At 54.7% G+C, this 13440-nt stretch overlaps 1 protein-coding gene across 1 annotated transcript; it reads left to right on the top strand.

The window, feature by feature from the left end:
• The first annotated feature begins 410 nt into the window (after window positions 1-410).
• Window positions 411-6203, top strand: LHX3 (LIM homeobox 3). Its single transcript, XM_059865194.1, has 6 exons — window positions 411-480; window positions 3087-3258; window positions 3457-3659; window positions 3835-3986; window positions 4078-4249; window positions 5788-6203. Exons 1-6 carry the CDS (start codon window positions 411-413, stop codon window positions 6201-6203), a joined length of 1185 nt encoding a protein of 394 aa, XP_059721177.1.
• The last annotated feature ends 7237 nt before the right edge of the window (window positions 6204-13440 follow it).

Raw genomic sequence — 13440 nt, 5'->3', positions numbered from 1 at the left:
ACGCGGGGACAAACGAAATCTGGGCTCAGGAGCGGCCGGCGGGCAGCCGGGCCCGGGCGGAGGCTCCACCCGACGGCGGCTCCTCCGACCCCCTTCGTGCGGCCCCCGGGGGGTTCACGGGGGCCCCGGGGCGGCTTTGCGCCCGAGGGTGGCGGCTGCAGCCAGAGCCCACGCGTCGGGCGCGGCCACGAGTGGGACGACGGGGACAGCGCTCCCTGCGCCGCTTTTGTGATGCTAAAGAACCCGGCGCTGAACCGCGGCCCAGCTGCGGCCCGGTGCCGCCCCCAGCCCGCCCCCCGCGCCCCCCCGCTCCGCCCAGCCCCGCGCCGCTCCCTGCGCGCCCCTCCGCGCCGCTCCGCCACTCCTCCGCCGCCACCCGCGCACTTCGGACGGCGCCCACGGAGGCCGCGATGCTGCTGGAGCGGGTCCGCGCCGGTTCGGAGAAGGCAACGGAGCTCTGCCCCTTCCCGCGGAGCCCAGGTGAGGGGGAGGCGCGCAGATCTCCGCGTCCCCCTGCGGAGGCAGCGGCGGCTGCTCTGGGGCCGGCCGTGCTCCGTCTGTGTCCCGGGGGCACCGTCGGTGCCGCGGTCGGGGCTGGCTGCGGGGAAGAGCGGCCCGGCGGCATCGGGGGATCCGTCCCGCCCGTCCCGGTCCGGCCCGCCCGCCCCGCGCTCTCTCTCGCTCTCTCCTGCCTCGTCCCCGGTACCAGAGCCCCCCTCGCTGCCGGCCCCGCGGCTGCTTCGGGTCCCCGTCGATCCCGGGGAAAAGCGCCGCTCACGGGAGCTCTGCCCGGTCCGGCTGAGCCGCTGCTCATGCCCCGGGATCCCACCGCTGCCCGCTCAACGAGGACAGGGACGAGACGGGGACTTCCCGCTGCCCGACGGTTCCCTCCGACTGCGGGGACCACCCGCGCCCCCCTGCCCGGCTCCCACGCGGCTTTTCCCCCACTTTAGAAAAACTCCGTTAATTCTTCTCTCAAACGTTTTTTTGTCCCGTTGAACGAACGGGGCCGGCCCTGGCGGGGCGGGGAGAACCGGGCTGCGCTCCCCAGGCGTGGCCGGGGTTCGGGGCTCAACGGGAGAGCCCGAGCCGGGTTCGGGGCAGCGGGTCCGGTCCTGGAGCCGGGCCGTCTCGGTTCTCGCCAACACCGAAAGCTGTCGATGGGGCTTAGAAAAAAAAAATCAACTACGAACCAGGGCGGGGCCCCCGCCGGTGTGCTGGGACAGAGGTGTCACCGTGAGCGGGACCGACCGCAGCCGCCGTGAACGGGCCGGTGCCCCCAGTCCTACCCCAGTTCGCCTTTCCGTGGCTGTCCCCGTGGGCTACCCGCGCAAATCGTGGCAGCGGCAGCTGCGCCTCTGACCCGGCAGCCGGGAGCTGCTCGAGCTCCCCAGGGGCGGAGGCGACCGAAATCGAGCCCCGGTAGAAGGAAGGACGCGCAAACTCCGTTTTCCCGCAGGACACGACGCTCGTTCACGGCCCCGCGGTCCTGGGCTCCGTCGGGGCCCTGGGAGGCAGCGGGAAGGGCTCGGCGAGCTCGGCGGGGCTTACCGTGGCCGAGGGCCGGTCCCGGGGGGTTCGCGCCGCCGGGGGGGCCGAACCGTGGGGTGCTTTGCCCGGGCCGGGGACAAATCCCGGGGTTTGCGGCTCACAACGAGCTCGGGGCAGCGGCCGGCGCTGCGTCCCCCGGCGCGACCCCCGCCCGCCGCCGGCCCCGTCGGGGTTCGTTTCCGGGCGCCCCGGAGCCGCGTCCCTCCCGCCTAGCGCGGCCGGGAAGGGGCGGCGGGAGGGGATGTGCCGCAGGCCCCGGGGGCGGGGGGGATTAAATACAGCGCGCTGCGATGCCCTGCCCGGCGCTTCAGACCGGCACCGGCGGCGAGGGCCGGCGTCTAAAAATAACCCGCTTTAGCGAATTAAATCCCCGGCGCCGCGGGGGTGGCAGCGCCCGGAGCGGGGCACAGCAGCCGCTGATTTGGGGGGGCCCGGCGGGGGGAGAGCGGCGGTTCCGCGCCCGGCCCGGCGGAGGGGCTGGGGCCGGCGGCGGCTGCGCCCGCGGAAGATGCGCCAGAGCCCGCGGCCCGCCTGAGGGAGCGGAGCAGCCGCAGCCCGCGGATCGCCATGCAGCGTAAGAGCCGTGGACCGGGCTGGACCGAGACATTGCTGGGCTGTGCCGTGCTACCGGGCCCGGTGCCGGTGCCGGAGCTCCGTCCTGGCCGGGGCCGCTGCCTTTAGCGCGGCCGCTGCTGGGGTTGTTTGTTTGGACGCGGTGAATTGTTAAGGATAACGATTATCACCTCCACCTCTTACCCCTGTGCACGGCGATCCAGCTTCTATATCTACATAGAAATATCTTTACATAGAAATACTCTCGTGTCCGTACCTATCTGTTCCTGTACAGCCGTGTCATACATCTCTCAGCCTCTATTTACACCGATATATCTGTATTTATGTCCCTCATATCCATATTTTCACCTACTTATCTCTATCTATACCTATATATTGAAATCTATATATTTATGTCTATATATATCTGTAAATTTCGTTCTCTATCTGCTGTATCTGTTTATTTTTATATCTTTATTTCTCCATAAATGTACCCTTATCTCTTTCTGTGTAATCTCTGTCAGTATCTAGAGGGGGACAGGACAAGACTGTCGCGTTTTTATTTTCAGCGCAATTCTCGTAATTTTTGGTAGTTTCTTTCCCCAACCCGTTCGGGCTCCCCCGCCGTTGCCAGCAGGTGAATTTTGGAAGTTTAGGAAAAGGAAAAAGAGCCTGGGATAATTACAGCTTTGCCGGCGGCTCGCTCAGGGGGTTAATTCCGTTTCCATCACTTCCCTTCTTGTTTATCCCGGTTCTCCCGGGCACTTCTCCCCGAGTGTGCTCTGCCCGGACGTTTGCTGCTCTCCACGATGCCACGACAACGAATTTGAACGAATAATGTTTTTTTCGTGCTGTTCCTCGGGCCACCGCCGGGTCCACCGTCGGTCGGCAGCAGCCCTGGGGTGCCGGGCCGGGCCGGGCCCGTCGGGGAGGCGGAGGGGCCAGCGGGGCCATCGGGGCTGACGGGGGCTCCCTCCCCGCAGAGATCCCGCTGTGCGCCGGCTGCAACCAGCACATCGTGGACAGGTTCATCCTCAAAGTCCTGGACCGGCACTGGCACAGCAAGTGCCTGAAATGCTCCGACTGCCAGACGCAGCTGGCCGAGAAGTGCTTCAGCCGCGGGGACGGCGTCTACTGCAAGGAAGACTTCTTCAAGTGCGTGGGGACGGCGCGGGAAGGGACGGGGGGCGGCCGGGGCCGGGCGGGTGTCACAGCGCGGGCAGCCCGGGCGCGTTTGGGGTTCAGCACCGGGACAGCGGCACCGGGAGCAGCACCGCGGACAGCGCCGGGGCCGGCGGGGACAATGACCGGAGTCCCCCAGCTCAGCGGCCGCCGCTTGTCCCCCATGCTTAGGCGCTTCGGGACGAAGTGTGCCGCCTGCCAGCAGGGCATCCCCCCGACCCAGGTGGTGCGCCGGGCCCAGGACTTCGTTTACCACCTGCACTGCTTCGCCTGCATCGTCTGCAAGCGGCAGCTGGCCACCGGCGACGAGTTCTACCTCATGGAGGACAGCAGGCTGGTCTGCAAGGCGGACTACGAGACGGCCAAGCAGAGAGGTACCCCTTGCCCAGTCCCTTCCACCCCCGAGGGCAGCAGGGGGGCGGCCCGGGGCTCTCCTACCCTCCGGGACAGGTTTACACACCGGGCGGGAGGGTCCCGGGAGAGCCAGGGGAGGGTCGGGGGTCGCGTCCCCCGTGGTAACTTCGCCCCTAACTCGCCCCGTGTCGGCAGAGGCTGAGTCTACGGCCAAGAGGCCCCGCACCACCATCACGGCCAAGCAGCTGGAGACCCTCAAAAACGCTTATAACAACTCGCCCAAACCGGCGCGGCACGTCCGGGAGCAGCTCTCGTCGGAGACGGGGTTGGACATGCGGGTGGTGCAGGTGAGAGCGGGGTCCGGGCGGGCCGGGCCGGGGGCGGCGGGCGGGGAGCGGCCCCGCAGGCTCGGAGCTCCCCGGCGTGTCCCGCTCGCAGGTCTGGTTCCAGAACCGCAGGGCCAAGGAGAAAAGGCTGAAGAAGGACGCGGGGAGGCAGCGGTGGGGGCAGTACTTCAGGAACATGAAGCGATCCCGGGGGACATCCAAGTCCGACAAGGACAGCATCCAGGAGGAGGGGCCCGATAGCGACGCCGAGGTTTCCTTCACAGGTCGGTGCCCTCAGCCCCAGCCGGGCTCTGCCAGGGCTGCGTCCTCCCCGCAAAGCTGCTGCCGTGCCCCGGCTGCTTTCACCCCCTCGGGGCCGCGGTCGGAATTTTCGGCGGTAAAACCGTGGGTGAAACCGAGCGGCTGAGGTGGGAGAAGGGCAGAGCCGCGGATTCACCGCGGGGCGGAACCGGACAGCGGCAGCGAGGGGCAGCCGGGCCCGAGGAGCAGCGGGGGAGGCCCCGCTCTGCCCCCGGCCGGGCCCCAAAGCTGCGGGAGGAGCAGGGAGAGCTCCCCGGGCAGCGCTGCAGCGTCAGAGCCGCTGCTCAGACACGGCCTTTTCAAGGGATTCCTGGAAATACAAAAACCGGGAAGCCCAGAACCACGGAATGTTTCCATGGGAAAACGAGTGTGATTTTTTTGTTGCTTTTTTTAGTCTTCTTTAGGGATGGTTTTATTTGTGCAGCTGCTCACTAGGACTCTTCGGTCCTGTGGGAGCTGTTCCTGTGCTGCAAAAAGGAAATTGTGGCATGTTAGGCGGCTTCTGCAGCAGTGCCCCCTTTTTGGAGCCGAGATTTCTGTTGACAAGCCCAGGACCGACCAACAGCAGCTCACCCCGCACTCTCCAGACCCGCAGGGGCAGGGCCCAGGGCCGGGTTACATTTGCAGGAACACGTTCTACACAATCCCAGCTCCATCCCAAATTTTTGTATCATTTTTAGGAATGGGAGAGAAACTGAGATGCAAACCTCTGTATGTATTTACACAGACTGTGTATTTATAAACACACACTTTTTTACCTCAGCTCCTCTCCCGTGCTCCTAAAAACTATTTGATTTTCAAGTCTGTTTATGCACACTGTGTATCAGCTCATTAAATATGAATAGTCTATAAATAATAACTAAAAAATGTCAAACAATTATTGAGAGCTCGATGCCACAAACAGGTTTGTATCCCCGGCAACAGAGCAGCTCTCACTGTCCATAAAGCCCCCAAAGAATACAAACAATTTTTGCTGGGAACTTAAAAAATATTGGTCATTTTTCAGGAGTGTTTTTAAGCCATAGAAACACATTCTGTGTTCCTGTGGTTTCATTAGCCTGTTCCTGAGCAGAAAAATATCTTAATTTAATATCTCTTTTCCTGAGCAACGGGGAATTTATCTTGCATTGGTTCAGGTGATCCTAAAAGTGATATCAAAATTCAAGATAAACCCCAAAACCAAATAGAAACAAAAGATGGAAAGACATTGAATTCACTTCCCCTTTAAAGAATTATTTTTAATTCACAGTCTTATATTTTAATATGTACTTTTCATGCATATTTTTAAAATCCAAGATGTATTAGATGTTTGTACTCAGGGAAAAAATAATCCCGTGGCTGCCTATGAAGATTTATCAACGAGGATGGGAATAATAAGGAATTACAAGAGGAAGAGTGTGACTGCTCAGCTCCCACCCTTTAATCTATTTATACCCAGAGTCTGCAGGAGTTCCTGGGTGACCCATGCTCTCCCAGTAAAACCAGTCCTTTTCCCTTGCAGATGAGCCCTCCATGTCCGAAATGAGCCATTCCAATGGGATTTACAGCAACCTGAACGAAGCCTCCCCGGCGCTGGGGCGGCAGGCGGGCACCAACGGGAGCTTTGCCCTGGAGCACGGCGGGATCCCGGCCCAGGACCAGTACCACGACCTGCGCTCCACCAGCCCCTACGGCATCCCCCCGTCCCCGGCGTCCCTGCAGGCACTGCCAGGCCACCAGCCCTTAATCTCCAGCTTGGTTTACCCAGACAACTTGGCCATCATGGGACAGAGCGGACCAGGGGTGCCCCAGCCCATGAGGGTCCTGGCCGGGAATGGACCGAGCTCCGACCTCTCCACCGGCAGCAGCGGGGGGTACCCGGATTTCCCGGCCAGCCCGGCCTCCTGGCTGGATGAGGTCGACCACGCTCAGTTTTGATACAGGGGCCACCCCCAGGCAGTGGGAAGGGGAAGGACTCGGTGCTGTTAAATGTCACCTGCTCTTGGAAAGGACAGAGGGACAGCCGTGAGTGCCGAGCGGGGCAGGAATGTGGCACGGAGGGAGCAGAGGGGATTTTGGAGATGACCCTGGCAGATGGTGATGATGATGATGGTGGACAAAGGCCCTGGCACTGCAGCCATTGGCACCCGGAGCGTCCCAACCAAACAGAATCTCGTGTCTTTACCAAACACCAGGACTTGTGCTTTACAGATTTGATAGGAGGTATTTTGCATTCTGTTGTCGGTGCGTTCTCCAAAGCGAGGACTTGCTCCGTCACCCATCTACACCGAAACATTTTTAAGGGAAAATAAAATCCTCATCCACGGTGAAAGGTGTGACAATGTCTATATTTCTATAGGAGAAATGTTCATAGTGAATCACTTCAGAAATCCATGGTAGGAAACTTCTCTGTTCTTCCAACAGATTTTTTAAAAGTGCACCAATGCGGTATGTTCTGTTTTACTTTGAATTTACATTAACTTTTCTAAAACAAAATGCTCTTTAATATGCCAATCATTTATCAACAGCCCTTTTCCTTTGTAAAATGAAAATCATATGTTAATTCTGCTTCTCCCCTTTTTAATTTGTAGATTGCTAGGTTGACTCTTCCATATAAGCATTAAACCGTGAATAGATGTATTTATTACCAAGTAATTCCACGTTTATCACGAGCTCAAGGGGTGAATTTTCTTGACCCAGGGACACCAGTGGTCAATCTGGGTTGTGGATCTTATGCTTTTCCTTGAAATTTCTTTGTATCAGTTTTATTGCAAAGTGTCTCAAAAATCACCCTGATGTCTTGTTGCCAAAAACCTTCTCGTGGGGTCGGGTTTAAGATGAGCCCTTCCCCAGGCACTGCTGGAGTGAGCAGCCCCTTCCCTGGGGACACGTTCCTGCTCCAGACATTTGTGTATTTCCACAGATTATCGTGCAAACTGATTGTGAGGAAAGGCAAGACAATGTGTATATTGTTATCTGTAAAAATTATGGAATTAACTGTAGATTATGTGGATGTCCAGTGTCTTTTATTTATATTCTCGCTCTCTCTCTGATGATCAAATACTTCAAGGTTACAAATAAATTTGTCAGCTAAACTTTACATAGTCTTTTGCTAAATTCACATCAATATCAGTAAATAAAAAATCTGAAATTAAAAGCTCTTAAAACTTGATGCCATGATTGAACAAAATGTTGAAATATTCCCCTTCAACAGAAGAGCAAACCTACTGATATGGAAATGCTTTGAAACAAAAAAAAATGAGGACATGGGAGGCTGGCAGTCCTTGGGAGATCTGAACAGGATTGCTCTGGCTTTGATCATATTTTTGATGGGACATTGTTCTTTTTCAGCATTTGTGGCAAAGGTGATGGCTGATGGAAATGGAATCTGATGTTGTCTGTCTGCAAAAAGTCGTGAATGTGAAACACAGAGATGGAAATATTTCAATGAGAAAGAAAGGGAAAAAATTCCTAAGGGAGTCAGTTTGACCAAACATATGCTTATATTTATATTTATATTTATACACACACAAATACATATCCAGATAAGCACACACATCCACGTGCCCGTGGTCACGCTGCTGGGAGCACAGAGCAGGCTGTGCTGAGCTCTCTGGTTCCAGGAGCTGAGGACAGACACTTTTTGACACACGTGGGCTCTTCTCCCTGCCCTGGGAAGTCAGGGACTGTTTGCACCGAGATTTCCCAGTGCCCGTGAAGCAGCAGCACAGCCCGGGGCGATGCGCCGGGTCCTGCGGGTGCCCTGCGGGCTGCCAGCGCCTGGCACAGCCCCCGTGCCCCGGGGCACAGCTGGAACATCCCGGCTTTTATCCCTCACCTTCTCTAAAGGACACGTGGCCGCTGCTGGGTGGTTTGGGGGCTGTGCTGCCCACGATGCCCATCGCCCCCTCCTGCTCTTTCCCTCCAGGTTCTCTCTCAGGGAGCACAAGGAGCCTGGCAAAGCAGAGCAGCTCCATGGGCATGGCTTTAGGGAAGAATTGCTCACTCAACAGAGAAATTCCCTTTTTTCTCTCCAGGAGATCCACTCTGAGAACCATGGCAGGGATGGGAGAAATCCCAGACAAATAAATTGTTTCCTTCAGTTCTGAGCTCCTGAGTCCAAAACTGGGCTCAGCAGCTTCTCCTTCTTTCTCCAGAAGTCAATAATAAAGAGACAACTGTTGCTGCCAGCCTGTAGTTACATCACAGGGACATTTCTTAAGGAAATTTTTGGAGTAAATAGAAAACTGTGGGATTTAAAACAAGCAGACAGCAGAACTTCACTGAAAGAGAAAGGAAGAGTTCGCATTGTCAAGAATTCTGTGTCTAGAAATGCCCTCACCAAATCTGGGAAGGTGTTTTGCAACAAAATATTTTGGCAGTTCAAGTATTTATAATATTTTCATATAAAGGACTAAAAAAATACTTTTAAATACTCTTATTTACTAAAAATAAAGAATTAACAACAGGAAGACAAATGCAGTTGGTTTTAGGATAATTCTGTTGTTATAAAAGCAGTCTAATAATTGTCATCAAACCTGTATTTTATAGATATTTCTCTCATCGTTTCCCTCCCAGTAAATAACGGGTGCTGCTGTTCCTCTGCCCCTGGGAATTCTCAGGGGATGGCTGAATTTAAGAAAGGAAGAAATGCAAATCTCCCCCTGCCTTTGTGCTTTGCTCAGAAAGGCAGAACGGGGCTGGAAGTTGCCGGTGCTCGTGCTGCTCTGAGCAGGGAGAAGAGCTCTGAGTGTCCTGAGCTCAAATTCAGGGATTGCATTTCAGCCTCTCCTTTCAGGGCCGAGGCTCAAGGATTCCATTAATATAAATGCTTTCTTCCCATTAAAAAGAAAACCAATTTGAAAGAGGCAAATAAAACTAACACTGTCCAACTGAGTGACAGCTTGTAAAACCCAGGCAGAGTTAGGAAGAGGAGGTTTGCACTGCTCAATTTGCAGGTGGCTTTACAACCTCCACTGATTTCCATCAGTGTCTGACATGGGAGGAAGGAAATTTTTTGTCTTCTCAATGAGGAAAGTCTACCTTTTTCTTTTTTTTTTTTTTTTTTCCCCAAACAGCATATTCACTTATGTGCTCCCTACAGAAATGTTTCGGTTTTATGCCAAATACTAAAAGCAGCTTGTTTTTTTCTTCTTTGGATTTCCCCTGTGAGGCCAATGAAACCAAATCCCTCATGTCCAGGAGACAGACACCTCCTCTCCTACCCAGTCTGATCCAGGGGAGGAGGTGACAAAAGGGGACCAAGAGCTTGGGCACTGAGCCTGGGGACCTCAGTGCCCCTTTTGGGCGTGTGGGCCAGGTGAAACCCCTCATCCATAGGGAGCAGGGAAGGTGGACATGGCCAGCTCATCCTCAGGTCCCTCTGGTGGCTTCTCCCAGATGTATCAGAGCATCTCAGCAGAGGTGTTCCCACCACCCTCATGTCCCACCTCACCTCTCCCTGCCCAAATCAGCATCCTCAGGAACAAGGCAGCCAAACCCCTGGATCCTCCTCCTGCAGTGCAGGCAGAGCTGCTGGGTAGCACGAGGGAGAGTCCCAGACATTTGGTCTCAGTAAATATTCCAGCAAAGTTGATGCCTGTCAACAGGAAACTTCATCATCAGCCACCCACGCTTCAGCAAAAGTAAATTCCACATGTTTTTTAGCTCCCTGGTTCTTCTTCCACTGAGGTCTGAAGAGTGTCCCTGTCTCTCCAGGGAGGGCAGAGCCAGCGTCAGGCTGGACACAAGTCCTGCATCCCACTCCCACCCAGGCCTGGCCTCTTCCAGCGCCTCTGCAGAGCCTGGAAAAAGGCTCCGAGTCAGCTGGAGGCGAGTAAATCATTCCTGACAGCTACATCTCTACAGGGCAGTTAGAATTAATGTAACAATTTGGCGTTTAATGAAGCAACAACATGCTGGGCTGCAGAGAATAGCTGGGACCTGCTGCAGTCATCTTATAATCCCTGAGGGACCCAAACGGCAGCGGCTCCATCAGATGCCGACTTGTCAGGCTGAGCAAACGGCCGGGAGGGGACAGCGAGGGACAGAGGAGTGGCCGGGAGCTGGCAGCCCCTCCAGCTGGGGGACAAGCAGCGTCCGGCAGCTGAGCACGGCCCCAGGGACTGAGCCCGGAGCCCAAATCCCCTGTGATCTAGGGAAGGGCTCAGCCCGGGCCAGCGGGAGCATCCCCGAGCATCCCCCCGCATTGCCTGCCCGGAGCTCGGAGAGTGCTCGGCCTGAGGGGTCACAGAGATGCTGAAAAATGTTGTTTGTGTAAAAAAAATCTTTTGTGAAGCTTGTCTGAGAGTAGAGAACTAAATTATCACTGGAGGGGGGAAGTGGCAGACCATTGTTTCCTAAATAAAAACCAGCTCGCTAGGTGCTCTGCGGCCCAAAGTCAGATTTCTGCACAAGTTGCAGGTATTCAGCCCTTTGCAGGATAAGGCCTTTTAAAACACTCCCTGCATGGAGGAGGGGGAGAGGGCAATGAATGCAAATGACTTTGGAGACAATCTCCCATTCCCCATGTATATACACACGCTCTCAAAGCACCGCAGGCTGCAGCAGCTTGGATGCTTTAAAATAAATCATGCAGCGCTTTTTTTTTTTTTTTTTTTTTTTTTTTTTCCTTGCTTGCTTTTAAATGAAAGCACAGCACAAAACAACATCCCCTCAGTCCCAATCCAGCCGTGCTGGAGCTCCTCTCTGGGGCTGGCTGGTGTGTGTGTGGCCATAAACCTCCCCAGGTTTTGTTGTGAAGCCTCACGGTCAGCGGCTTTAAGGGCTTGACAGGTTTATAAAGTGCTGAGTGTCCCCCAGGGAGGGTGGCACTGTTTGCAGGGAAGATGAAGCGTGCCATATCCAGCTGGTCTAACAAGGCAGCGGGAAATCTAAATTAATTCAGGAATCACTTCTGTTTTGCCCAGGGAGAATGTTGTTCTCAATCTATGGAAGCAGCCCGTTGGAATACTCATTAATAGCAGGGACGGGGTGCAAGGCTGGGCTCCCCTCACTGTGCTGGGGTAAATCAGGGCAGGGAACAGAAATGCAAAGCACAGGAGGGAAAAAGTGCAGGGACAGGGCTTCCCTCACACAGACACCCACACGGGTCTGGCAGGGCTTGGGATGGAGGGCTGATTTCTACTTGAAACATCTGATTTCCCCAAACCTGCCTGGAAAAAGGGATGGGCCTCACCAAGGCTAGCTTGGGCTCTGCAGGTGAGGCCAGAGGGGAATTATTTAATGGCTCCTGGCTCCCCTTGTCCAGGGCTGTGTCTCTGCTGATTCCTAATTGCTCTCAACGATCACAGGGGCACTCTGTGTTGACCATGTAGGATCTGGGATTGAGTCTTCCCTCTGGACTGAAGGTCAGTGGTGCTGGTTGTGTTTGGGAGAGATGGCTGCAAAATCATGAGGTGTGGGGTTGATTTCATCTCAGGACGTAGTGCTTGGTGTTTCCCCAGCATTTGTCCTGGCATTTGTGTGGACCATAGATGAAACAGATAAAGAGGTTGGTTGGAACATGTGATTCTTTTCTCAAAGGGGAAAAAAAATCCCAAAACCAAAAAACCCAACAAAACCCAAAACCCCCCAAAGCTCAGATGATCTCAGCTTGCAGTATAATGAGCCTTTACTTTACTTTTCAGCCTGGTTTGAGAGGCTGAACTGGTTTGCTGGTTCCTTTTCTGAGGCCACTCATGAGCTGTGGCTGCTTTCCCTTCTGTGTGCTACAAGCTGTACTGGGATGTGTTGGGCTCTGTTTTGTTTTCTCAAACGTGAATTATAATTTGAAAGGACTTACAATATTTTCTGGAAAGCGGATGCTGGAATTGCTACTTTCCTGTTCCTGGAGGGAATTCTGCTCTGGCTCTGCTGCTGCCTCATCTCTGGGGACAGGAGAGTCCTGGCACACAGAGGCACAAGCCCAGCTGTGTCTGTGGGTGCAGAAGAGGAGCACTGGTGTTTTCCTTAGGGCTGTGGGTCCCTGCACCAGAACTACTCCTGGGTGCACTGGGATGAAGGTCCCACAGCCCAGGTGGTGCCCTGTGGGTTTGATAGAGCACAGCAAGGCTGTGTGTGCTGGGCAGAGCCAGGGTGGCAGAAGGCAGCAGTGTTGAAGGGAAATTGCTTTGAAGTGTGTTTTTTGGAAAGTGAAGTTGCACATCCCGTGCTGCCCTGTGTTTGTTGGTCATTGTGCAGCCCCCTGGGCCCCTCTGCAGCAGCACCTGCTCCAATGGCTCTGGGCAGCCCAAACCAGAGCCACGGGGAGCCCTCAGTAAATGAGGGAGGGTTTGGACAGCAGGGCTCTGTATTTGGGAGTTGGGCTCCAGTTGTTGAGTGTATCACGTTGAATTGGCTTCATAGGACGTGTTTCTTTTATGAGAGTGTTTGAGAAGGAGCAGAGCCAGGTCCTGCCTGCTCCTTGCCACCAGCAGTCCTTAGCACAGCCTTTTCATTTTCATTTCCTGAACATTCCCTCCTCACTGTGGCCTGTTTCTGACAGGAGGCTGCCATGAACTTCAAAATTAATTTTCCTGGACTATCCTAATCATTCTAGTTGAATTATCCCCTTGTTATGCCTTTATTGGGATCTGACTCTGGGGGTTAAGGGTGTTTTGATGAACCTGCTTGATGTGGCAAAATTAAAACTTATTCTGGTTTTAATTTGTACTAATCATACACTCAGAAATAAAGAATTGGTCCCCCAAGTGTTTTTCTGGACTGTAGGACCAGGCTCATTTATTTGCAGGGATTAATAAGCTGCATGCTAATTGTGGGATGCTGATATTTGCCATGCCACAGCACCAGGGCAGCAAACCACCCTGAGCCAGTCTGGAGCCAGGCTGCAGCCCAGCTCCATTGAAATACAGATTTGTGCAGGGTTTTATCACTACATTTGCCAACAGAAAAACCATTATGTTCCAAAATAAATTCCCTTGTGTTAGTTGAAGCATCTCGTTAACTTAGATGAACACTAATTGACGTGCTTTGATCAGGTGGGATATTTCTGCTCCTCTTCAACATGAGGGTCATGTCCTGTGTGTGAGCTGAAGTGTTTGGACCACGCACAGGGATGGAGCGAGTCCTGAGCCACCTCTCAGTGCCAGCATTTGCAGGAGCTGTCACCACAATAACACTGCAGTAGCAGCTCAGACATTTGCAGTCTGTCCAT

Source organism: Haemorhous mexicanus, chromosome 21, assembly GCF_027477595.1.
Source record: "Haemorhous mexicanus isolate bHaeMex1 chromosome 21, bHaeMex1.pri, whole genome shotgun sequence".
Classification (NCBI taxonomy): Eukaryota; Metazoa; Chordata; class Aves; order Passeriformes; family Fringillidae; genus Haemorhous; species Haemorhous mexicanus.
Note: the sequence above shows the minus strand (reverse complement) of the source record. Positions and strands in the feature narration are given on the sequence as shown.

Coding starts and splice junctions, on each gene's coding strand:
- LHX3 (XM_059865194.1), top strand. CDS start 411: ATGCTGCTGGAGCGGGTCCGCGCCGGTTCGGAGAAGGCAACGGAGCTC. Junction 481..3,086: donor CCCCTTCCCGCGGAGCCCAG/GTGAGGGGGAGG, acceptor CCCTCCCCGCAG/AGATCCCGCTGTGCGCCGGC. Junction 3,987..4,077: donor TGGACATGCGGGTGGTGCAG/GTGAGAGCGGGG, acceptor TCCCGCTCGCAG/GTCTGGTTCCAGAACCGCAG.